Below are 23,405 nucleotides of genomic sequence, written 5' to 3'. Positions count from 1 at the left end.
CAATCTGTGATCACTCATATTTCAGAACAAAAATCTATTTTTTATATAAAAACTCAAAATATCTACATTTGTTAATAACTTGGACAATAAGCCTGTAATCAAGAAAAGGAGCTCGATCTGTGATCACTCATATTTCAGAACAAAAATCTATTTTTTATATAAAAACTCAAAATATCTAAATTCGTTAATAACTTGTCCAATAAGCGTTCAATCAAGAAAAGGAGCTCGATCTTTGATCTATATATATAAAAGAGTAGCGTTACTGACTCACTGACTGATTGATTCATCATCGCACAGCCCAAACGACTGAAGATAGAATCATGAAATTTTAACTGTGGGTTCCTCCCTCCCCAAAACGATCCGATAAGAAAGGTAAAAATGGGTAAATTCGGTAACCTTATATCTTAAAAACTAATAAAGATACAAAAAAAACTTAAAATTGCATGTTACTCCTTTTTAAAAAAAAGCTGACAGGTGTTTCGTACTTTTTCGAAATTCGAACCGTTTAGGTGAGAAAATGGGTAAAAACTGTATTTTGTTACTTTATTGGCACCCTATGTATCTTTTAAACCAATAAACATATAAACAAATTTTAAATCGCATTCTTTACTTATCAAAAAATAAAAAATATAAGTTTGGTACTTTTTGGAAATTCGAACCCTTAAGGGATAAAAATTGTGTTTATTTTTGGTACTTTTTCATAAAATATGTTTTTCTATAATTTGACATAGACATACGAATATTTTATTATGAACTCCCACCACGCTGCAGATTTTTATTTGAATAAAATTCTAATACCGCAATGGGGATAAAAAAAGTTACCAAAAAGGGAATAAAATCGGGAAAATACATTTTATTTGAAATTATTAAGCCAATTTTGATAATTGTTTTAACATTGGCTCCTGGATTCATACAAAAATTAACTAACAGGATGTCATTTGGAACTCGAGTGAATAGGTGTTTATTGGGCCAAATCCGGGTAAACATTTTGGTACTTTTTTTAAAACATATTTTTTCTTGGGCACATTAACACAGATTATAATATTTAGAGACATGTCTGTAGCATAAACAATTTTGGCAAAATGGAGTATTTTTAAATTTCAAGCTTTAGGGGTGTTCAAGAAGGAAAAGGCAAATTGGTACTTTTTTCCTACTGGTACTTTTTTAATATTTTAATTATTACACTTATAGACATTAAAGTTAGCTGATATGCATCTTAGTGAAGTTAGTGTTAGGAATAGGGGATAATATTTAGGTACCAAAATGTGTGAACTGAACTATAGGTACTTTTTTGATCTTCTAATGGTACTTTTTTTTAATTTCTATAACAATGGACTTAGAAACATGAAATTAAACATATATGGTCCTAAGTGAGTGAGAATTCTAGGGGGAGACTTTTTGGTACTTTTTCTTTATTCTAATGGTACTTTTTGTAATTTCTTCACCAATGAACCTAGAAACATGAAGTAAAGCTTATATGCCTGATTTTTGGTACCTTTTATACATATATTGTAGCGGTAATTTTTGAATTTTCTGTAATAATGGTAATAGAAATATGAAATTAATCGTATATGTTCTAAAGTGAGAGTGAGTCTCCCCCTAGAATTTTGATTAAACTCTACTACATTTTACTTCATTTTTTCTAAATGGCATATTTTATATGCTTGATTTGAATTTCTGACTTTCTTTTACTTATTTTAGATTTCCTCTTTTTTCTTTTATGTGCGATTTTCTGTTTAGTACTTTTACTTTATTTGTTGATTTTAATATAAATCAAATTTCCCTTTAATTTTATATTCCGCAAGACAAATGACAAACTCACTTCATCATCATCATCATCGTCATCATCAGCAGAGACAACAGCAGCAGCAACAATGGCGACATTTAAGGATATCAAACATATTCACCGTAGGTTTTGGTAATCTTTGAAACTTAAAAGATATAGAGACAAATTATTTATACAATGGAAATAAACAGATTTGAGTCCTAAAGGCGGGTTCCATTTCTGGCTATAATCACGTGTGTATGCGAATTTACTTTTTACTCAAAGTAATGCTCATCAAATAACATCACGATCGTAGTTTTTTGATATTGTTTTATAATGAAAATTACCATGGTATGCCCGAGAGTCATTTGAAACTCTCAAACAATTTACAGTATTTTATGTATAAACAGTAATTTACAAATTCCTGTAGCTTACTGTTTTTTATAGAAAATCATGTGTATAACAAACAGTATTTTCTATAGAAAATCTTCAGTATAACAGAATTTTCAAAAGAAAATCTTTAGTAGTTATATCAGTATGTTCTATAGAAAATATTCCATATACCATTATTTTCACAGATAATTTGCAACACAAAGCCTTGCTAATCCATATAAATCCATATCTATATAAATATATAAATGGCTTTGTAAGTTTGTTGGTTTGTTTGAGCATCACGCCTAAATGGCTGAACCGATTTTATTGAAATTTGGCACGTAAATAGATCGTTACTTAGAAGTGTCAATAGGCTATTTCTTTTTTCAATACTTGGGCCAGAAAGGGTCCTAAATTTTATTTACAAAATCACTTACTTATATAATATTTGATCTCTTACAAACTAACATAAAATATTTATCAACTATAAAACAATGCATGTGAAAAGTCTAATTAGAAAACATTCAGGTAATAAATTGTGTATTTTATGACACCCATAAAATACATAATCAAAATTACAGCGTGCATTTCCATGTAACAGTCGATGACCTGATCGTGCATTCGTCTACATTAACTTGCATAATCATGTCACACTAGGGTGGCCCTTAATAAACGAAAGTTGGATTTTAGGTAAATCGGTTGGGGATAAGACGTACCTCAAGCCCTCTGAAGTTTTGAGATGCATTTACAAGGGGAAAAAATGAATTTTTTTCAGTTTTTGTAAAAAGTTTGCCATTAAAAAATTACTTTTGCAATTTAATTTAAAAGAATCGAAATGTTTACGTAATTGTCTTCTAATGAGACTTAAAAAACTGAAATTGGTCAAAAAATTTTGAAGTTATTAAAAATTCGCCAGGCCATTAACGTGTCTCAGGCAACTAGAATAAGAAAGGTAGGAACAAAATGAACATATTTTGATAAATATTAAAATTAAAGCTCATTTTTACTTAAAATGTGTCCATATTTACTTGTATATGAGTTTTTGTCTTGGTAGGATACCGTTAACCTATTCTTAGGTATGAACAAAAAAATAAGTTTTTTTTAACGGCAGTTTCAAAACTCCATTTTCAAATTTTTAAAAATTTTGTTAAACAAATTTCAGAATTTTTTGATCATCTCATTGGGATTTATTAAGAATATAATAGGGAATAAAAATGTGAAAAAATTATGAAAATGTCTCTTATAGTTTTTCCGTACCTGCGATTTAAATTTTGAAATTTTCGAGAAAAACCAATTATTTGGAAATTTTTAGGCGAATGAGCTCTATTTCCTTACTCTTATGAATTTTAAGCAAAACTTATTCAGAATATTATAGTCCAGATAATTCTAAATATACTCTGGAACTTTTAATAAAATCGGAAAACGTTAACCCTTAAATCGTGAAGGTCAAAAGTCAAATTTTTCAATATTTGGAATTTCTCTTGGAAAGATTTCGAAATGTTCGAAATGTTGTATATTTTTGGGCCGATTTTGATGAAATTTTACAAAAATATAACACAAAGCCTAGTATTTACTAAAACAGCAGAAAAATTAAAATGCACCCTATATAGCACCTGGTATTAAAATGACCCCAAACTTCTAAAACCATAAAAAAAATTATTATTTTAAAAGTTTGGGGTCATTTTAATCCCAAGTGCCATTAAGCGTTAATTTCCATTCTTGTGCTGTTATTATAAACCCTAGAGTTTATGTTATATTTTTCTTAAGTTTTATCAAAATCGGCCCAAAAGTATATAATATTTCGCTATCTCTCCATGAAAAATTTCAAATATTGAAAAATTTGACCTTTAGAAAGTACGGCTGACTTCCAAAATGTATCAATGCAAAGTTTATATGCAGTTTTCCTACGGTATTTTAATTATGTACATTAGAGTGACAATCAGTTGTATGGAAAAAAATTTTTGTTAAAATTTTGAAGAGTGCCGGGTGGAATATTGTGACACTAGGCCTAAATGTTAAGTGCTGAAAATTTGAGCCAAATCGGGCAACGATTTCTGGACGCGCATCGAGGTCAAAGTTCAGATATATGCAAAATTTTGCTGTTAATATGGAATAAATAGGTGAAACTCGTTAACTTTCTGCATTGTTTTCTAGAAATATGTAGATTTATTTATATTAATGAATATTACATTAAAAAAAAAATTTTGGAAATTAACCCTGTATCTCCTTTGGTTCAAAATGACCCAAAAACTGTATTATCGCCAAAATTAGAGAAAAATGCAAATTTTTCAGTTTTTGAAAAAATTTTGCTACTAAATAAATACTTTTGCAATTGAATCCAAAAGAATCGAAATATGTACGTAATTATAGTTGTAATGAGATATAAATGATAAAATTTGATTAAAAAATTTTAAAGTTATTACAAATTCGCCAGACCATTAACGTGTTTCAGGCCACTTGAACAAAAAATTTAGGAAAAAAATTCAGATATTTCGAGAAAAATTTAAATAAAAGCTCATTTTTACTTAAAATGTATCCATATTTACTTGTATATGAGTTTTTGTCTTCGTAGGATACCGTTAACCTATTCGCAGGTATGGCCAAAAAAAATAATTTTTTTTAACGGCTGTTTCAAAACTCCATTTTCAAATTTTTAAAAATGTTGTTAAACAAATTTCAGATTTTTTCGATCATCACATTGGGGTTTATTGAGATCAAAATAAGGAATAAAAATATGAAAAAATTATGTCAATACCTCTTACAGTTTTTCCGTACATGCGATTTAAATTTTGCGATTTTCAAGAAAATCTAATTATTTGTCCATATTTAGGCGAATGAGCCCAATTTCCTTACTGTTATAAATTTTAAGTAAAACCTATACATAATATTATAGTCCTTGTAATTTTAAATATGTTCTGAAAGTTTTACTAAAATCGGAAAACGATAACCTTTGAATCGTGAAGGTCAAAGGTCAAATTTTTCAATATTTGGAATTTCTAATGAAAAGATAGCGAAATGTTATATATTTTTGTGCCGATTTTCATGAAACTTGAGGAAAATATATATTGGGGTCTAGCATTTACAACAACAGTGAAAAAATGTATTTTAACCTTTAAGTGGACTTGGGGTCAAAATGGTTGTGTTTTTCGTGATTTTAAAAGTTGAGGGTAATTTGGACCCCAAGTGCTGCTAAGGGTTAATTTCCATTTTTGTGCTGTTATTTTAAATTCTGGACTTTATGTTATATTTTCCTTAAGTTGCATTAAAATCGGCACAAAAATATATAACATTTCGCTATCTTTTCATTAGAAATTCCAAATATTGAAAAATTTGACTTTTGACCTTCACGATTCAAAGGTTATCGTTTTCCGATTTTAGTAAAACTTTCAGAACATATTTAAAATTACAAGGACTATAATATTATGAATAGGTTTTACTTAAAATTTATAACAATTTCCTTGGGCTCATTCGCCTAAATATGGACAAATAATTAGTTTTTCTTGAAAATCGCAAAATTTAAATCGCATGTACGGAAAAACTGTAAGAGGTATTGACATAATTTTTTCATATTTTTATTCCTTATTTTGATCTCAATAAACCCCAATGTGATGATCGAAAAAATCTGAAATTTGTTTAACAACATTTTTAAAAATTTGAAAATGGAGTTTTGAAACAGCCGTTAAAAAAAATTATTTTTTTTGGCCATACCTGCGAATAGGTTAACGGTATCCTACGAAGACAAAAACTCATATACAAGTAAATATGGACACATTTTAAGTAAAAATGAGCTTTTATTTAAATTTTTCTCGAAATATCTGAATTTTTTTCCTAAATTTTTTGTTCAAGTGGCCTGAAACACGTTAATGGTCTGGCGAATTTGTAATAACTTTAAAATTTTTTAATCAAATTTTGTCATTTATATCTCATTACAACGATAATTACGTACATATTTCGATTCTTTTGCATTCAATTGCAAAAGTATTTATTTAGTAGCAAAATTTTTTCAAAAACTGAAAAATTTGCATTTTTCTCTAATTTTGGCGATAATACAGTTTTTGGGTCATTTTGAACCAAAGGAGATACAGGGTTAATTTCCAAAAATTGTTTTTAATGTAATATTCATTAATATAAATAAATCTACATATTTCTAGAAAACAATGCAGAAAGTTAACGAGTTTCACCTATTTATTCCATATTAACAGTAAAATTTTGCATATATCTGAACTTTGACCTCGATGCGCGTCCAGAAATCGTTGCCCGATTTGGCTCAAATTTTCAGCACTTAACATTTAGGCCTAGTGTCACAATATTCCGCCCGGCACTCATTGAAATCTAAAAAAAAAAATCGGCTGTCACTCTAATGTACATATTTAAACTTCCTAAACAATGCAACTATATACTTTGTTTACATTTACGATATGAAATGAACATAATGCAAATTATAATTTTATTCACTGAAAAATATATAAAAGTATTTATTTGGTGTTTATATTAAGTTTTTTTATCCAAAAAATATAATATTACTTCCATTTTTGAGTCGGCCATTTTCTATATTCTTTTCTTTTTTATTTGTGTGCGTAAATAAAAAATTGTCAAAGAAAACATCAACTATAAAACCGATGCGTGATTGCTTTTTTACTGCGTTCAAAATGCTCATTTTCGGCATTTTGAAATAGTATACACAGTAAGCATTTTGTATGCCGGCATTATTAAACAATATACTTTGTTCAAATACAAAGCAACTAGCATTTTGGAAGTCAGCCTACCTCTTCAAAAGTCTACCTGCAGGGGGTAAAAACGGGTAAAATTAGGAATTTTGTGTTTATCCATATTTATGTCTGTTTGTTTGTACCTTATACGAACCAAAAACACTTGTCCGCCCCTCTTGATATTTTTACCCTATATTCCTATATATTTGAAACGATCAATAGACTATTTTTTATTTTGAAATTTTAAGTGGGCGCGCGACCTTTCATACAAAGTTAATAGTGAACTAACATTGTGAAAGTCACAAAACTTCGCGGGATTTACTTTGATACCATTGTGCACGGCTTGCCTTAAAATGGGCGTGGCATATACATGTCTGTATTGAATTAGTGGGCGTGGCAACTCCCATACAATGTAAATTGTTTATTACCAACATCTGAAGAACTATAATTGCAAAATTATAGTTCTTCAATTTCTTATCACTGCATGAAGTTCAAAGAAAATTAGAATGGATCGAAACTGGGGTGAGTCACCTTACATACAAAGAAAATAGTTATTTCTAAATATTTAGAGAACTATAATTACGATATACATCAAACATTGTCCGAATATCCCACTGATATTTTTACATAGTCCTGCTGAAAATTAATTTAGTGGCCGAGGACCCCCTCCCATGCAAGTATTTTCGAATATCTGCAGAACTATAATTGTGAGTCTTCAAACTTTATACAAATCAATTTCTTATCACTGCATACGGTTTAACCAAAAAGGATAAAACAACTTGAAAACCATAATTACAATATTCATCAAACTTTATATCAATTGTCTGAAAATGGATGGAATTCGACCATTTGAAAGTAAAAATTAATTTAATATATTTGGAGAATTGTAACGGTAAAAGTATTGAAACTTTGTGTGAATTAATTTCTCATCACTATAAAGAGTTTAGTTAAATATGGCTGGGATAGGAACAGTGGGTATGGATACTTCCATACAAGGTACTTAGTCAATTTTGAATATCTGAGTAACTAAACTTGCATGATTCTTCAAACTTTCTCCGAAAAATTTTTTTATATGAAAACGGGCGGGTTATTAATAGTGGACATGGAACTGGACATGTTATCGAATATCTGATGAACTTTATTAGAGAAAGTCGTAAAACTTTGAACGATTTATTTCGTTACCACAGTTACAAATGTGTGGTATCAGATCATTTGTAACTGTGGTATCAAATATCTAAACAACTGTTATATGTAGAGTCCTTCTAAATTGATTTTATATCACTGAAATCGAATATTTTAAGAAAATAATCAAGATTTCTACATACACAGACAAGAAATTCCGGTATTAATTATATTCATTTATTTTTGCATAGAATCCTTTCATATTTTTTTATTTCACTACGACAGGGGTAGCGAAGCGCACCGGGTCAAGCTAGTATGAAAATAAATTATTAAATATGATTTTTTTATTTTAGTACTCTAGAAAAGGAACAATTTGAATATTATTTTGATACCACACACATTTTTCATTTTCCATCTCTGATCAACAATCTTTTCCAAATACGTACCACAAAATATCACTAAATACTAGGGTATTCAATCGATTAACCGTTAATCGGTTAACCGATTAATTTTGGTCGGTTAACTGTTCGATTAATTGAAAATTGACGATTTTCAAATAACAAATAAACCGATTAATTTGTGTCGATTAACCGATTAACCAAAATTTTTAGTATTAGTCTGAAAGGAATATATTGTTCTATAGACTTGAAATAAATAAATTTATTTTTTTGCACTTCATATAGAAATATAGTTTTAAAGACACAAATTTTATTTCTTAACTCGTAAACATTCCCTTCTAGCAATAGTTTTCTGGAGTATAGTACGAAAACTGACACTAAGAAATTGGAAATGTCCCCTTTGTCCTAATGAGTCGGAGGACGATTTGATAATAGACGAAACTGAAGACATTACTGAAACGAGTCTTTTATCACAACTTAAAGAAACTATTAAAGTATTCAAAATTGGATATTCTTTATCATGCCTTACTTTCGAGTTCTTTCAAGTCAAGTTTTATTAAAACTAAATAAAATCGTTTAAAAAGAAATCATTTAAATTATATGCTTTTTTTAAAAAGATTATTTCAGAAGATCTCCCTAAAATCCTAAAAAAACTCACATGTTTATTTATTGTTTTGTTGAAATGTTATGTTTTGTTTTGTTTGTTTTTTATGTTTTTGTTCTTTTTATTAACAAAATGCTACACAAAATTCATTTTTTTCTTTTCAATTTAAAATGGAAATTTATTGGGTTAATCGAATAATTTGAAATTAACCGATTATTAACCGATTAAATCTAAACCTCGATTAATTATTTGCTCGATTAACCGATTAAATCAGAAACCCGATGAATTGAATACCCTACTAAATACTGAATAAAGTGGTAAAAAAAGAAATAAAAATCTTCTTCATCTGATTAAATATAGAAATAATTTGAATTGTGCAAAAAGCGATTCAGTGAAAAAACTTACAACTGTTAAGGGAAATTATCATCATCCTTCTTTGAAAATTAAACATTCTCACATTTGACAAAAAATTCAATCCTATAGGATCTTCTTTCTGCTCATTTAACATACATATATATATAAAAATCAAAATGAAAACACGTGTTGAAACAAATGAATATTTACAAATGTATGTATGTAAGTATTCGAAAATTAATTACGCATTTAAATATCTATATTCTTGAGAGTAAAATATTGCAACAAAGTTTCATAATATATAAATGTTTAATAACTTTATTACCGTTATAAGGCTGCACACATTTTCATTTATAATTGTGTTAAACTAATACATTGTAATATAAGTGCCATGTCGAAGAAGAATCATTTAATGTTCGCATTTTCAGACAATTAAAAAGTTCCTAAGTACACTGGTAAAAAATTAATATTTATTAAAAATCACACTAGTTCTGTTCTAGTTCTGTTCTAGTTCTGTTCTAGTTCTGTTCTAGTTCTGTTCTAGTTCTGTTCTAGTTCTGTTCTAGTTCTGTTCTAGTTCTGTTCTAGTTCTGTTCTAGTTCTGTTCTAGTTCTGTTCTAGTTCTGTTCTAGTTCTGTTCTAGTTCTGTTCTAGTTCTGTTCTAGTTCTGTTCTAGTTCTGTTCTAGTTCTGTTCTAGTTCTGTTCTAGTTCTGTTCTAGTTCTGTTCTAGTTCTGTTCTAGTTCTGTTCTAGTTCTGTTCTAGTTCTGTTCTAGTTCTGTTCTAGTTCTGTTCTAGTTCTGTTCTAGTTCTGTTCTAGTTCTGTTCTAGTTCTAGTTCTGTTCTAGTTCTGTTCTAGTTCTGTTCTAGTTCTGTTCTAGTTCTGTTCTAGTTCTGTTCTAGTTCTGTTCTAGTTCTGTTCTAGTTCTGTTCTAGTTCTGTTCTAGTTCTGTTCTAGTTCTGTTCTAGTTCTGTTCTAGTTCTGTTCTAGTTCTGTTCTAGTTCTGTTCTAGTTCTGTTCTAGTTCTGTTCTAGTTCTGTTCTAGTTCTGTTCTAGTTCTGTTCTAGTTCTGTTCTAGTTCTGTTCTAGTTCTGTTCTAGTTCTGTTCTAGTTCTGTTCTAGTTCTGTTCTAGTTCTGTTCTAGTTCTGTTCTAGTTCTGTTCTAGTTCTGTTCTAGTTCTGTTCTAGTTCTGTTCTAGTTCTGTTCTAGTTCTGTTCTAGTTCTGTTCTAGTTCTGTTCTAGTTCTGTTCTAGTTCTGTTCTAGTTCTGTTCTAGTTCTGTTCTAGTTCTGTTCTAGTTCTGTTCTAGTTCTGTTCTAGTTCTGTTCTAGTTCTGTTCTAGTTCTGTTCTAGTTCTGTTCTAGTTCTGTTCTAGTTCTGTTCTAGTTCTGTTCTAGTTCTGTTCTAGTTCTGTTCTAGTTCTGTTCTAGTTCTGTTCTAGTTCTGTTCTAGTTCTGTTCTAGTTCTGTTCTAGTTCTGTTCTAGTTCTGTTCTAGTTCTGTTCTAGTTCTGTTCTAGTTCTGTTCTAGTTCTGTTCTAGTTCTGTTCTAGTTCTGTTCTAGTTCTGTTCTAGTTCTGTTCTAGTTCTGTTCTAGTTCTGTTCTAGTTCTGTTCTAGTTCTGTTCTAGTTCTGTTCTAGTTCTGTTCTAGTTCTGTTCTAGTTCTGTTCTAGTTCTGTTCTAGTTCTGTTCTAGTTCTGTTCTAGTTCTGTTCTAGTTCTGTTCTAGTTCTGTTCTAGTTCTGTTCTAGTTCTGTTCTAGTTCTGTTCTAGTTCTGTTCTAGTTCTGTTCTAGTTCTGTTCTAGTTCTGTTCTAGTTCTGTTCTAGTTCTGTTCTAGTTCTGTTCTAGTTCTGTTCTAGTTCTGTTCTAGTTCTGTTCTAGTTCTGTTCTAGTTCTGTTCTAGTTCTGTTCTAGTTCTGTTCTAGTTCTGTTCTAGTTCTGTTCTAGTTCTGTTCTAGTTCTGTTCTAGTTCTGTTCTAGTTCTGTTCTAGTTCTGTTCTAGTTCTGTTCTAGTTCTGTTCTAGTTCTGTTCTAGTTCTGTTCTAGTTCTGTTCTAGTTCTGTTCTAGTTCTGTTCTAGTTCTGTTCTAGTTCGTTCTGTTCTAGTTCTGTTCTAGTTCTGTTCTAGTTCTGTTCTAGTTCTGTTCTAGTTCTGTTCTAGTTCTGTTCTAGTTCTAGTTCTGTTCTAGTTCTAGTTCTAGTTCTGTTCTAGTTCTGTTCTAGTTCTGTTCTAGTTCTGTTCTAGTTCTGTTCTAGTTCTGTTCTAGTTCTGTTCTAGTTCTGTTCTAGTTCTGTTCTAGTTCTGTTCTAGTTCTGTTCTAGTTCTGTTCTAGTTCTGTTCTAGTTCTGTTCTAGTTCTGTTCTAGTTCTGTTCTAGTTCTGTTCTAGTTCTGTTCTAGTTCTGTTCTAGTTCTGTTCTAGTTCTGTTCTAGTTCTGTTCTAGTTCTGTTCTAGTTCTAGTTCTGTTCTAGTTCTGTTCTAGTTCTAGTTCTAGTTCTAGTTCTAGTTCTGTTCTAGTTCTGTTCTAGTTCTGTTCTAGTTCTGTTCTAGTTCTGTTCTAGTTCTGTTCTAGTTCTGTTCTAGTTCTGTTCTAGTTCTGTTCTAGTTCTGTTCTAGTTCTGTTCTAGTTCTGTTCTAGTTCTGTTCTAGTTCTGTTCTAGTTCTGTTCTAGTTCTGTTCTAGTTCTGTTCTAGTTCTGTTCTAGTTCTGTTCTAGTTCTGTTCTAGTTCTGTTCTAGTTCTGTTCTAGTTCTGTTCTAGTTCTGTTCTAGTTCTGTTCTAGTTCTGTTCTAGTTCTGTTCTAGTTCTGTTCTAGTTCTGTTCTAGTTCTGTTCTAGTTCTGTTCTAGTTCTGTTCTAGTTCTGTTCTAGTTCTGTTCTAGTTCTGTTCTAGTTCTGTTCTAGTTCTGTTCTAGTTCTGTTCTAGTTCTGTTCTAGTTCTGTTCTAGTTCTGTTCTAGTTCTGTTCTAGTTCTGTTCTAGTTCTGTTCTAGTTCTGTTCTAGTTCTGTTCTAGTTCTGTTCTAGTTCTGTTCTAGTTCTGTTCTAGTTCTGTTCTAGTTCTGTTCTAGTTCTGTTCTAGTTCTGTTCTAGTTCTGTTCTAGTTCTGTTCTAGTTCTGTTCTAGTTCTGTTCTAGTTCTGTTCTAGTTCTGTTCTAGTTCTGTTCTAGTTCTGTTCTAGTTCTGTTCTAGTTCTGTTCTAGTTCTGTTCTAGTTCTGTTCTAGTTCTGTTCTAGTTCTGTTCTAGTTCTGTTCTAGTTCTGTTCTAGTTCTGTTCTAGTTCTGTTCTAGTTCTGTTCTAGTTCTGTTCTAGTTCTGTTCTAGTTCTGTTCTAGTTCTGTTCTAGTTCTGTTCTAGTTCTGTTCTAGTTCTGTTCTAGTTCTGTTCTAGTTCTGTTCTAGTTCTGTTCTAGTTCTGTTCTAGTTCTGTTCTAGTTCTGTTCTAGTTCTGTTCTAGTTCTGTTCTAGTTCTGTTCTAGTTCTGTTCTAGTTCTGTTCTAGTTCTGTTCTAGTTCTGTTCTAGTTCTGTTCTAGTTCTGTTCTAGTTCTGTTCTAGTTCTGTTCTAGTTCTGTTCTAGTTCTGTTCTAGTTCTGTTCTAGTTCTGTTCTAGTTCTGTTCTAGTTCTGTTCTAGTTCTGTTCTAGTTCTGTTCTAGTTCTGTTCTAGTTCTGTTCTAGTTCTGTTCTAGTTCTGTTCTAGTTCTGTTCTAGTTCTGTTCTAGTTCTGTTCTAGTTCTGTTCTAGTTCTGTTCTGTTCTAGTTCTGTTCTGTTCTAGTTCTGTTCTAGTTCTGTTCTAGTTCTGTTCTGTTCTAGTTCTGTTCTGTTCTAGTTCTGTTCTAGTTCTGTTCTAGTTCTGTTCTAGTTCTGTTCTAGTTCTGTTCTAGTTCTGTTCTAGTTCTGTTCTAGTTCTGTTCTAGTTCTGTTCTAGTTCTGTTCTAGTTCTGTTCTAGTTCTGTTCTAGTTCTGTTCTAGTTCTGTTCTAGTTCTGTTCTAGTTCTGTTCTAGTTCTGTTCTAGTTCTGTTCTAGTTCTGTTCTAGTTCTGTTCTAGTTCTGTTCTAGTTCTGTTCTAGTTCTGTTCTAGTTCTGTTCTAGTTCTGTTCTAGTTCTGTTCTAGTTCTGTTCTAGTTCTGTTCTAGTTCTGTTCTAGTTCTGTTCTAGTTCTAGTTCTGTTCTAGTTCTAGTTCTAGTTCTAGTTCTGTTCTAGTTCTGTTCTAGTTCTGTTCTAGTTCTGTTCTAGTTCTGTTCTAGTTCTGTTCTAGTTCTGTTCTAGTTCTGTTCTAGTTCTGTTCTAGTTCTGTTCTAGTTCTGTTCTAGTTCTGTTCTAGTTCTGTTCTAGTTCTGTTCTAGTTCTGTTCTAGTTCTGTTCTAGTTCTGTTCTAGTTCTGTTCTAGTTCTGTTCTAGTTCTGTTCTAGTTCTGTTCTAGTTCTGTTCTAGTTCTGTTCTAGTTCTGTTCTAGTTCTGTTCTAGTTCTGTTCTAGTTCTAGTTCTAGTTCTAGTTCTGTTCTAGTTCTGTTCTAGTTCTGTTCTAGTTCTGTTCTAGTTCTGTTCTAGTTCTGTTCTAGTTCTGTTCTAGTTCTGTTCTAGTTCTGTTCTAGTTCTGTTCTAGTTCTGTTCTAGTTCTGTTCTAGTTCTGTTCTAGTTCTGTTCTAGTTCTGTTCTAGTTCTGTTCTAGTTCTGTTCTAGTTCTGTTCTAGTTCTGTTCTAGTTCTGTTCTAGTTCTGTTCTAGTTCTGTTCTAGTTCTGTTCTAGTTCTGTTCTAGTTCTGTTCTAGTTCTGTTCTAGTTCTGTTCTAGTTCTGTTCTAGTTCTGTTCTAGTTCTGTTCTAGTTCTGTTCTAGTTCTGTTCTAGTTCTGTTCTAGTTCTGTTCTAGTTCTGTTCTAGTTCTGTTCTAGTTCTGTTCTAGTTCTGTTCTAGTTCTGTTCTAGTTCTGTTCTAGTTCTGTTCTAGTTCTGTTCTAGTTCTGTTCTAGTTCTGTTCTAGTTCTGTTCTAGTTCTGTTCTAGTTCTGTTCTAGTTCTGTTCTAGTTCTGTTCTAGTTCTGTTCTAGTTCTGTTCTAGTTCTGTTCTAGTTCTGTTCTAGTTCTGTTCTAGTTCTGTTCTAGTTCTGTTCTAGTTCTGTTCTAGTTCTGTTCTAGTTCTGTTCTAGTTCTGTTCTAGTTCTGTTCTAGTTCTGTTCTAGTTCTGTTCTAGTTCTGTTCTAGTTCTGTTCTAGTTCTGTTCTAGTTCTGTTCTAGTTCTGTTCTAGTTCTGTTCTAGTTCTGTTCTAGTTCTGTTCTAGTTCTGTTATAGTTCTGTTCTAGTTCTGTTCTAGTTCTGTTCTAGTTCTGTTCTAGTTCTGTTCTAGTTCTGTTCTAGTTCTGTTCTAGTTCTGTTCTAGTTCTGTTCTAGTTCTGTTCTAGTTCTGTTCTAGTTCTGTTCTAGTTCTGTTCTAGTTCTGTTCTAGTTCTGTTCTAGTTCTGTTCTAGTTCTGTTCTAGTTCTGTTCTAGTTCTGTTCTAGTTCTGTTCTAGTTCTGTTCTAGTTCTGTTCTAGTTCTGTTCTAGTTCTGTTCTAGTTCTGTTCTAGTTCTGTTCTAGTTCTGTTCTAGTTCTGTTCTAGTTCTGTTCTAGTTCTGTTCTAGTTCTGTTCTAGTTCTGTTCTAGTTCTGTTCTGTTCTAGTTCTGTTCTAGTTCTGTTCTAGTTCTGTTCTAGTTCTGTTCTAGTTCTGTTCTAGTTCTGTTCTAGTTCTGTTCTAGTTCTGTTCTAGTTATGTTCTAGTTCTGTTCTAGTTCTTTTGTTAAATTTAACATAATTTTTTTCTCACAGTATAATCCATATAATCTTAAAATGCTTTAAAACATTTTGTTAAAATTTCAAAATGGAGCAGTACCATTTGCAATTTCCCCGACACAGGTTAAAGTTATGGCTAAAAATTGTTATGACCGTTTTAAGAAAATTACAAAAACGGCAAGATTAATGGGATCTTTCTGTGGTGGAGATGTAATAAAACCAAACTACAAAATGAACCTGTTAACATGGCTAGTAATTTTTGCCATTAATGCCTATTTTGGCTGTACAATTTACACCATTTACATGGGAATGGTAGTTGATGGAGATTGGAAAGTTCTTTTACAGGCCCTCAGTTTAGCTGGAAGTGCAGTGCAAGTTGGTGAATATGTCAATTAAATGGAAATTTTGTTAATAGACATTTATTCGCAGGGTTACAGCAAATTAACATTGTGTATTTATCGTCGTTTGGTTATGATTTCTATGGATGAACAACTGAACAATATATACAAGGAGTATCAAAATGATAAGGACTACATAAAAATTCTGCGTTATCGCACTGACTTGGCCACCAAAATATTGAAAATTGTAATGGCGGTCTATATAGTTCTTGTGTCCATAATTATTATGTATCCTCTGATTTATGGCTTGGTGTATAATCAGAAAATGTTTGTAATGCAATTTTTATTGCCCGGCATAGACCCATATACTCAATTTGGTTATATTCTTCATAACGTTGTTCATATTTGCCTTATGATGTTGGGAGGTTTTGGAAATTTTGCAAGTGACATGTACACTTGTATATTCATTATAAATATACCCTTGTTTAAGGATATTTTGAAGATTAAATTTGAGAAATTGAATCAGGTGGCACTCAATTGTAGGGATACGAAGAAGACGATGCCACTGTTAATGGAAATTGTGGAATGGCATCAGAAATATAATAAGTGAGATAATAATGAAGATAGTTTTATAGTAAATAATCCTTAATATTCAATCAGATTTGTTCAACAAGTTGAAGAAGTCTACTATGGAATCATATTTATTCAAATTTTTTCTTCGGTGGTGAGTATTTGCGGCACCCTTTTTTCAATTGTCATTCGCAGTTGGCCAGCCGCCTTTGCTTATTTGATATTAAGCACAATAACGTTGTATGCATATTGTGGACTTGGTAATTTGGTGGATATATCCGTGAGTAAATGCTTTTTATATGCGTTTATATGTATTGTTTTTAATTTTTTTAGCTAAATATGGAAGATACAGAATGATGAAGTACTTGATATCATTTATTGTGACTGGTTGTGGTATGAACTGTCTGTGCCGGAGCAAAAATTAATTCTCTTGATGATACGAAAGGCTCAAAATCCAAAAACATTGACCGTAGGTCAAATCATGCCCTTATCTATGAATACGGCTCTGCAGCTGACAAAAGCTATTTATAGTTATATGATGATGCTGGTGAATTTCTTGGAAACGGATGATATCTAAAGTGATTTATTATTAAAATAGTATTAAAATCTAGAGCTATATTATCTTATATAGAAATAGTCCACACATTTTTTTGTAGCACACTTTAAGAATGTTATTGTCCACATATATTGCTGAAACATATATGGTTTAAAAGGTTTTTTTTCTCTAGGTATGCACAATATAAATGTTTAAAAATTCTTTCCATAAAAGCGTTTTAAAAGTGGTCGTATTTTGACCTAGTATTTAATTAATAACCTAGTCTAGTTCAGTTCTAGTTCTAGTTCAGTTCTAGTTCAGTTCCAGTTCAGTTCTAGTTCACTTCTAGTTCAGTTCTAGTTCAGTTCAGTTCTAGTTCAGTTCTAGTTCAGTTCTAGTTCAGTTCTAGTTCAGTTCTAGTTCAGTTCTAGTTCAGTTCTAGTTCAGTTCTAGTTCAGTTCTAGTTCAGTTCTAGTTCAGTTCTAGTTCAGTTCTAGTTCAGTTCTACTTCAGTTCTACTTCAGTTCTAGTTCATTTCTAGTTCAGTTCTAGTTCAGTTCTAGTTCAGTTCTAGTTCAGTTCTAGTTCAGTTCTAGTTCAGTTCTAGTTCAGTTCTAGTTCAGTTCTAGTTCAGTTCTAGTTCAGTTCTAGTTCAGTTCTACTTCAGTTCTACTTCAGTTCTACTTCAGTTCTACTTCAGTTCTACTTCAGTTCTAGTTCAGTTCTAGTTCAGTTCTAGTTCAGTTCTAGTTCAGTTCTAGTTCAGTTCTAGTTCAGTTCTAGTTCAGTTCTAGTTCAGTTCTAGTTCAGTTCTAGTTCAGTTCTAGTTCAGTTCTAGTTCAGTTCTAGTTCAGTTCTAGTTCAGTTCTAGTTCAGTTCTAGTTCAGTTCTAGTTCAGTTCTAGTTCAGTTCTAGTTCAGTTCTAGTTCAGTTCTAGTTCAGTTCTAGTTCAGTTCTAGTTCAGTTCTAGTTCAGTTCTAGTTCAGTTCTAGTTCAGTTCTAGTTCAGTTCTAGTTCAGTTCTAGTTCAGTTCTAGTTCAGTTCTAGTTCAGTTCTAGTTCAGTTCTAGTTCAGTTCTAGTTCAGTTCTAGTTCAGTTCTAGTTCAGTTCTAGTTCAGTTCTAGTTCAGTTCTAGTTCAGTTCTAGTTCAGTTCTAGTTCAGTTCTAGTTCAGTTCTAGTTCAGTTCTAGTTCAGTTCTAGTTCAGTTCTAGTTCAGTTCTAGTTCAGTTCTAGTTCAGTTCTAGTTCAGTTCTAGTTCAGTTCTAGTTCAGTTCTAGTTCAGTTCTAGTTCAGTTCTAGTTCAGTTCTAGTTCAGTTCTAGTTCAGTTCTAGTTCAGTTCTAGTTCAGTTCTAGTTCAGTTCTAGTTCAGTTCTAGTTCAGTTCTAGTTCAGTTCTAGTTCAGTTCTAGTTCAGTTCTAGTTCAGTTCTAGTTCAGTTCTAGTTCAGTTCTAGTTCAGTTCTAGTTCAGTTCTAGTTCAGTTCTAGTTCAGTTCTAGTTCAGTTCTAGTTCAGTTCTAGTTCAGTTCTAGTTCAGTTCTAGTTCAGTTCTAGTTCAGTTCTAGTTCAGTTCTAGTTCAGTTCTAGTTCAGTTCTAGTTCAGTTCTAGTTCAGTTCTAGTTCAGTTCTAGTTCAGTTCTAGTTCAGTTCTAGTTCAGTTCTAGTTCAGTTCTAGTTCAGTTCTAGTTCAGTTCTAGTTCAGTTCTAGTTCAGTTCTAGTTCAGTTCTAGTTCAGTTCTAGTTCAGTTCTAGTTCAGTTCTAGTTCAGTTCTAGTTCAGTTCTAGTTCAGTTCTAGTTCAGTTCTAGTTCAGTTCTAGTTCAGTTCTAGTTCAGTTCTAGTTCAGTTCTAGTTCAGTTCTAGTTCAGTTCTAGTTCAGTTCTAGTTCAGTTCTAGTTCAGTTCTAGTTCAGTTCTAGTTCAGTTCTAGTTCAGTTCTAGTTCAGTTCTAGTTCAGTTCTAGTTCAGTTCTAGTTCAGTTCTAGTTCAGTTCTAGTTCAGTTCTAGTTCAGTTCTAGTTCAGTTCTAGTTCAGTTCTAGTTCAGTTCTAGTTCAGTTCTAGTTCAGTTCTAGTTCAGTTCTAGTTCAGTTCTAGTTCAGTTCTAGTTCAGTTCTAGTTCAGTTCTAGTTCAGTTCTAGTTCAGTTCTAGTTCAGTTCTAGTTCAGTTCTAGTTCAGTTCTAGTTCAGTTCTAGTTCAGTTCTAGTTCAGTTCTAGTTCAGTTCTAGTTCAGTTCTAGTTCAGTTCTAGTTCAGTTCTAGTTCAGTTCTAGTTCAGTTCTAGTTCAGTTCTAGTTCAGTTCTAGTTCAGTTCTAGTTCAGTTCTAGTTCAGTTCTAGTTCAGTTCTAGTTCAGTTCTAGTTCAGTTCTAGTTCAGTTCTAGTTCAGTTCTAGTTCAGTTCTAGTTCAGTTCTAGTTCAGTTCTAGTTCAGTTCTAGTTCAGTTCTAGTTCAGTTCTAGTTCAGTTCTAGTTCAGTTCTAGTTCAGTTCTAGTTCAGTTCTAGTTCAGTTCTAGTTCAGTTCTAGTTCAGTTCTAGTTCAGTTCTAGTTCAGTTCTAGTTCAGTTCTAGTTCAGTTCTAGTTCAGTTCTAGTTCAGTTCTAGTTCAGTTCTAGTTCAGTTCTAGTTCAGTTCTAGTTCAGTTCTAGTTCAGTTCTAGTTCAGTTCTAGTTCAGTTCTAGTTCAGTTCTAGTTCAGTTCTAGTTCAGTTCTAGTTCAGTTCTAGTTCAGTTCTAGTTCAGTTCTAGTTCAGTTCTAGTTCAGTTCTAGTTCAGTTCTAGTTCAGTTCTAGTTCAGTTCTAGTTCAGTTCTAGTTCAGTTCTAGTTCAGTTCTAGTTCAGTTCTAGTTCAGTTCTAGTTCAGTTCTAGTTCAGTTCTAGTTCAGTTCTAGTTCAGTTCTAGTTCAGTTCTAGTTCAGTTCTAGTTCAGTTCTAGTTCAGTTCTAGTTCAGTTCTAGTTCAGTTCTAGTTCAGTTCTAGTTCAGTTCTAGTTCAGTTCTAGTTCAGTTCTAGTTCAGTTCTAGTTCAGTTCTAGTTCAGTTCTAGTTCAGTTCTAGTTCAGTTCTAGTTCAGTTCTAGTTCAGTTCTAGTTCAGTTCTAGTTCAGTTCTAGTTCAGTTCTAGTTCAGTTCTAGTTCAGTTCTAGTTCAGTTCTAGTTCAGTTCTAGTTCAGTTCTAGTTCAGTTCTAGTTCAGTTCTAGTTCAGTTCTAGTTCATAACATAATAAAACGACAGGAAAACATTTAATCAAAAATTATCAAATCACACAGTCCGCTGAAATATTTCACATTCATTCATATGAACATTTTCCCATTATCATGTATTTTAGTTAGTTTTTTTTCTTATATTGTTTCTTTTGAAGTCTGACATTTTTTTTAATATTCTTCTTTAGATACAAATATGTTTATGATAAACAAATTATAATAATGTTGGCAAAAAAAAAAGCAAACGAAAATTCTGAAAAACTAAATGAAATCACCCCAATCTATAAAAAGTAAACGCTATAACAAATAAACAAACAATAATACAAACAAAAGTTTAAAAAAAGGAAAATTTTTTTGTTCGAGTTAGTATAGTAAGCAACTGATTATTTTATGAACAATTTTAAATAATGCGAAATAGCAGCTGATTAATTAGTTATTAAATTTATAAAAAAACCAAATTGATTATACCCAATAAGCACCAAAGCCCCAAAAATTCAAGTACTTGAACATTTTGTTGGAATTAGACTTGAGTGTAATTGCAATTATATTTTAAACTTGAAAACAAACAAAAAATAAATTATGGCTTGAATTTATGTTTCCATTTTTCTGGAGGATGCTATAGAAATAAAGTGTAATACCTGCTTATTGACTAAGTATTATAATAAGTACTATTTAGTGTTGGATTTTTATTTAATTTATTTTATCAAAAAATACGTTCATCTACATAAATACATATTATACAATAAAATTAGGAAAATGTGATAGAAAAAAACAGTTCTTTTATTTTATTATTTTCTAACAAATAAAAGTAAAACTATACAACCTAAAACATCCAGGATAAAGTTTTAGAGATTAGAATTAAAGCAAAGGTATAAATTAACCAAGGTAAAGATCGGGATATGAACAAAAATCGATTTTTTATATAAAAACTCAAAATATCTAAATTCGTTAATAACTAGGCCAATAAGCGTTCAATCAAGACCTCCAAATATCTAAATTCGCTAAGAACAGAAGCTCGATCTGTGATCACTCATAATTCTGAACAAAAATCGATTTTTTATATAAAAACTCAAAATATCTAAATTCGCTAATATCTAGGCCAATAAGCGTTCATTCAAGAAAAGGAGCTTTATCTGTGATCACTCATACTTCTGAACAAAAATCGATTTTTTTTATAAAAACTCAAATTATCTAAATTCTAAAAAAATCGATTTTTATCTAATCGAATATCTAAAATCGCTAATAACTTGGCTAATAAGCGTTCAATCAAGAAAAGGAGCTTGATTTGTGATCACTCATACTTCTGACCAATAATTGATTTTTTATATAAAAACTCAAAATTTCTAAATTCGCTAATAACTTGCCCAATAAGCGTTTAATCAAGACAAGGAGCTCGATCTGTGATCACTCATATTTCAAAATATATAAATTCGCTAATAAGCGTTCAATCAAGAAAAGGAGCTTGATCTGTGATCACTCATATTTCAGAACAAAAATCAATTTTTTATATAAAAACTCAAAATATCTAAAATCGCTAATAACTTGGCTAATAAGCGTTCAATCAAGAAAAGGAGCTTGATTTGTGATCACTCATACTTCTGACCAATAATTGATTTTTTATATAAAAACTCAAAATTTCTAAATTCGCTAATAACTTGCCCAATAAGCGTTTAATCAAGACAAGGAGCTCGATCTGTGATCACTCATATTTCAAAATATATAAATTCGCTAATAAGCGTTCAATCAAGAAAAGGAGCTTGATCTGTGATCACTCATATTTCAGAACAAAAATCAATTTTTTATATAAAAACTCAAAATATCTAAATTCTCTAATAATTTGGCTAATAAGCGTTCAGTCAAGAAAAGGAGCTCAATCTGTGATCACTCATATTTCAGAACAAAAATCTATTTTTTATATAAAAACTCAAAATATCTACATTTGTTAATAACTTGGACAATAAGCCTGTAATCAAGAAAAGGAGCTCGATCTGTGATCACTCATATTTCAGAACAAAAATCTATTTTTTATATAAAAACTCAAAATATCTAAATTCGTTAATAACTTGTCCAATAAGCGTTCAATCAAGAAAAGGAGCTCGATCTTTGATCTATATATATAAAAGAGTAGCGTTACTGACTCACTGACTGATTGATTCATCATCGCACAGCCCAAACGACTGAAGATAGAATCATGAAATTTTAACTGTGGGTTCCTCCCTCCCCAAAACGATCCGATAAGAAAGGTAAAAATGGGTAAATTCGGTAACCTTATATCTTAAAAACTAATAAAGATACAAAAAAAACTTAAAATTGCATGTTACTCCTTTTTAAAAAAAAGCTGACAGGTGTTTCGTACTTTTTCGAAATTCGAACCGTTTAGGTGAGAAAATGGGTAAAAACTGTATTTTGTTACTTTATTGGCACCCTATGTATCTTTTAAACCAATAAACATATAAACAAATTTTAAATCGCATTCTTTACTTATCAAAAAATAAAAAATATAAGTTTGGTACTTTTTGGAAATTCGAACCCTTAAGGGATAAAAATTGTGTTTATTTTTGGTACTTTTTCATAAAATATGTTTTTCTATAATTTGACATAGACATACGAATATTTTATTATGAACTCCCACCACGCTGCAGATTTTTATTTGAATAAAATTCTAATACCGCAATGGGGATAAAAAAAGTTACCAAAAAGGGAATAAAATCGGGAAAATACATTTTATTTGAAATTATTAAGCCAATTTTGATAATTGTTTTAACATTGGCTCCTGGATTCATACAAAAATTAACTAACAGGATGTCATTTGGAACTCGAGTGAATAGGTGTTTATTGGGCCAAATCCGGGTAAACATTTTGGTACTTTTTTTAAAACATATTTTTTCTTGGGCACATTAACACAGATTATAATATTTAGAGACATGTCTGTAGCATAAACAATTTTGGCAAAATGGAGTATTTTTAAATTTCAAGCTTTAGGGGTGTTCAAGAAGGAAAAGGCAAATTGGTACTTTTTTCCTACTGGTACTTTTTTAATATTTTAATTATTACACTTATAGACATTAAAGTTAGCTGATATGCATCTTAGTGAAGTTAGTGTTAGGAATAGGGGATAATATTTAGGTACCAAAATGTGTGAACTGAACTATAGGTACTTTTTTGATCTTCTAATGGTACTTTTTTTTAATTTCTATAACAATGGACTTAGAAACATGAAATTAAACATATATGGTCCTAAGTGAGTGAGAATTCTAGGGGGAGACTTTTTGGTACTTTTTCTTTATTCTAATGGTACTTTTTGTAATTTCTTCACCAATGAACCTAGAAACATGAAGTAAAGCTTATATGCCTGATTTTTGGTACCTTTTATACATATATTGTAGCGGTAATTTTTGAATTTTCTGTAATAATGGTAATAGAAATATGAAATTAATCGTATATGTTCTAAAGTGAGAGTGAGTCTCCCCCTAGAATTTTGATTAAACTCTACTACATTTTACTTCATTTTTTCTAAATGGCATATTTTATATGCTTGATTTGAATTTCTGACTTTCTTTTACTTATTTTAGATTTCCTCTTTTTTCTTTTATGTGCGATTTTCTGTTTAGTACTTTTACTTTATTTGTTGATTTTAATATAAATCAAATTTCCCTTTAATTTTATATTCCGCAAGACAA

The 23,405-nt window shown here is 31.2% G+C and overlaps 1 protein-coding gene across 1 annotated transcript; it reads left to right on the top strand.

Annotated features, from left to right (window-relative positions):
• The first annotated feature begins 1,809 nt into the window (after window positions 1-1,809).
• Window positions 1,810-16,572, top strand: LOC135955441 (odorant receptor 67d-like). Its single transcript, XM_065505792.1, has 5 exons — window positions 1,810-1,918; window positions 15,185-15,462; window positions 15,517-16,031; window positions 16,086-16,275; window positions 16,348-16,572. Exons 1-5 carry the CDS (start codon window positions 1,810-1,812, stop codon window positions 16,570-16,572), a joined length of 1,317 nt encoding a protein of 438 aa, XP_065361864.1.
• Window positions 16,573-23,405: the final 6,833 nt, after the last annotated feature.

Source organism: Calliphora vicina, chromosome 3 (assembly GCF_958450345.1).
Source record: "Calliphora vicina chromosome 3, idCalVici1.1, whole genome shotgun sequence".
NCBI classification, from domain to species: domain Eukaryota; kingdom Metazoa; phylum Arthropoda; class Insecta; order Diptera; family Calliphoridae; genus Calliphora; species Calliphora vicina.
Note: the sequence above shows the minus strand (reverse complement) of the source record. Positions and strands in the feature narration are given on the sequence as shown.

What these genes read in the sequence shown, in the direction of transcription:
- LOC135955441 (XM_065505792.1), top strand. Translation starts at nt 1,810, where the DNA reads ATGACAAACTCACTTCATCATCATCATCATCGTCATCATCAGCAGAGA. An exon ending in CATATTCACCGTAGGTTTTG is followed by an intron (nt 1,919 to 15,184) that starts GTAATCTTTGAA and finishes AAAATGGAGCAG; the next exon opens with TACCATTTGCAATTTCCCCG. An exon ending in TGGCATCAGAAATATAATAA is followed by an intron (nt 16,032 to 16,085) that starts GTGAGATAATAA and finishes ATATTCAATCAG; the next exon opens with ATTTGTTCAACAAGTTGAAG.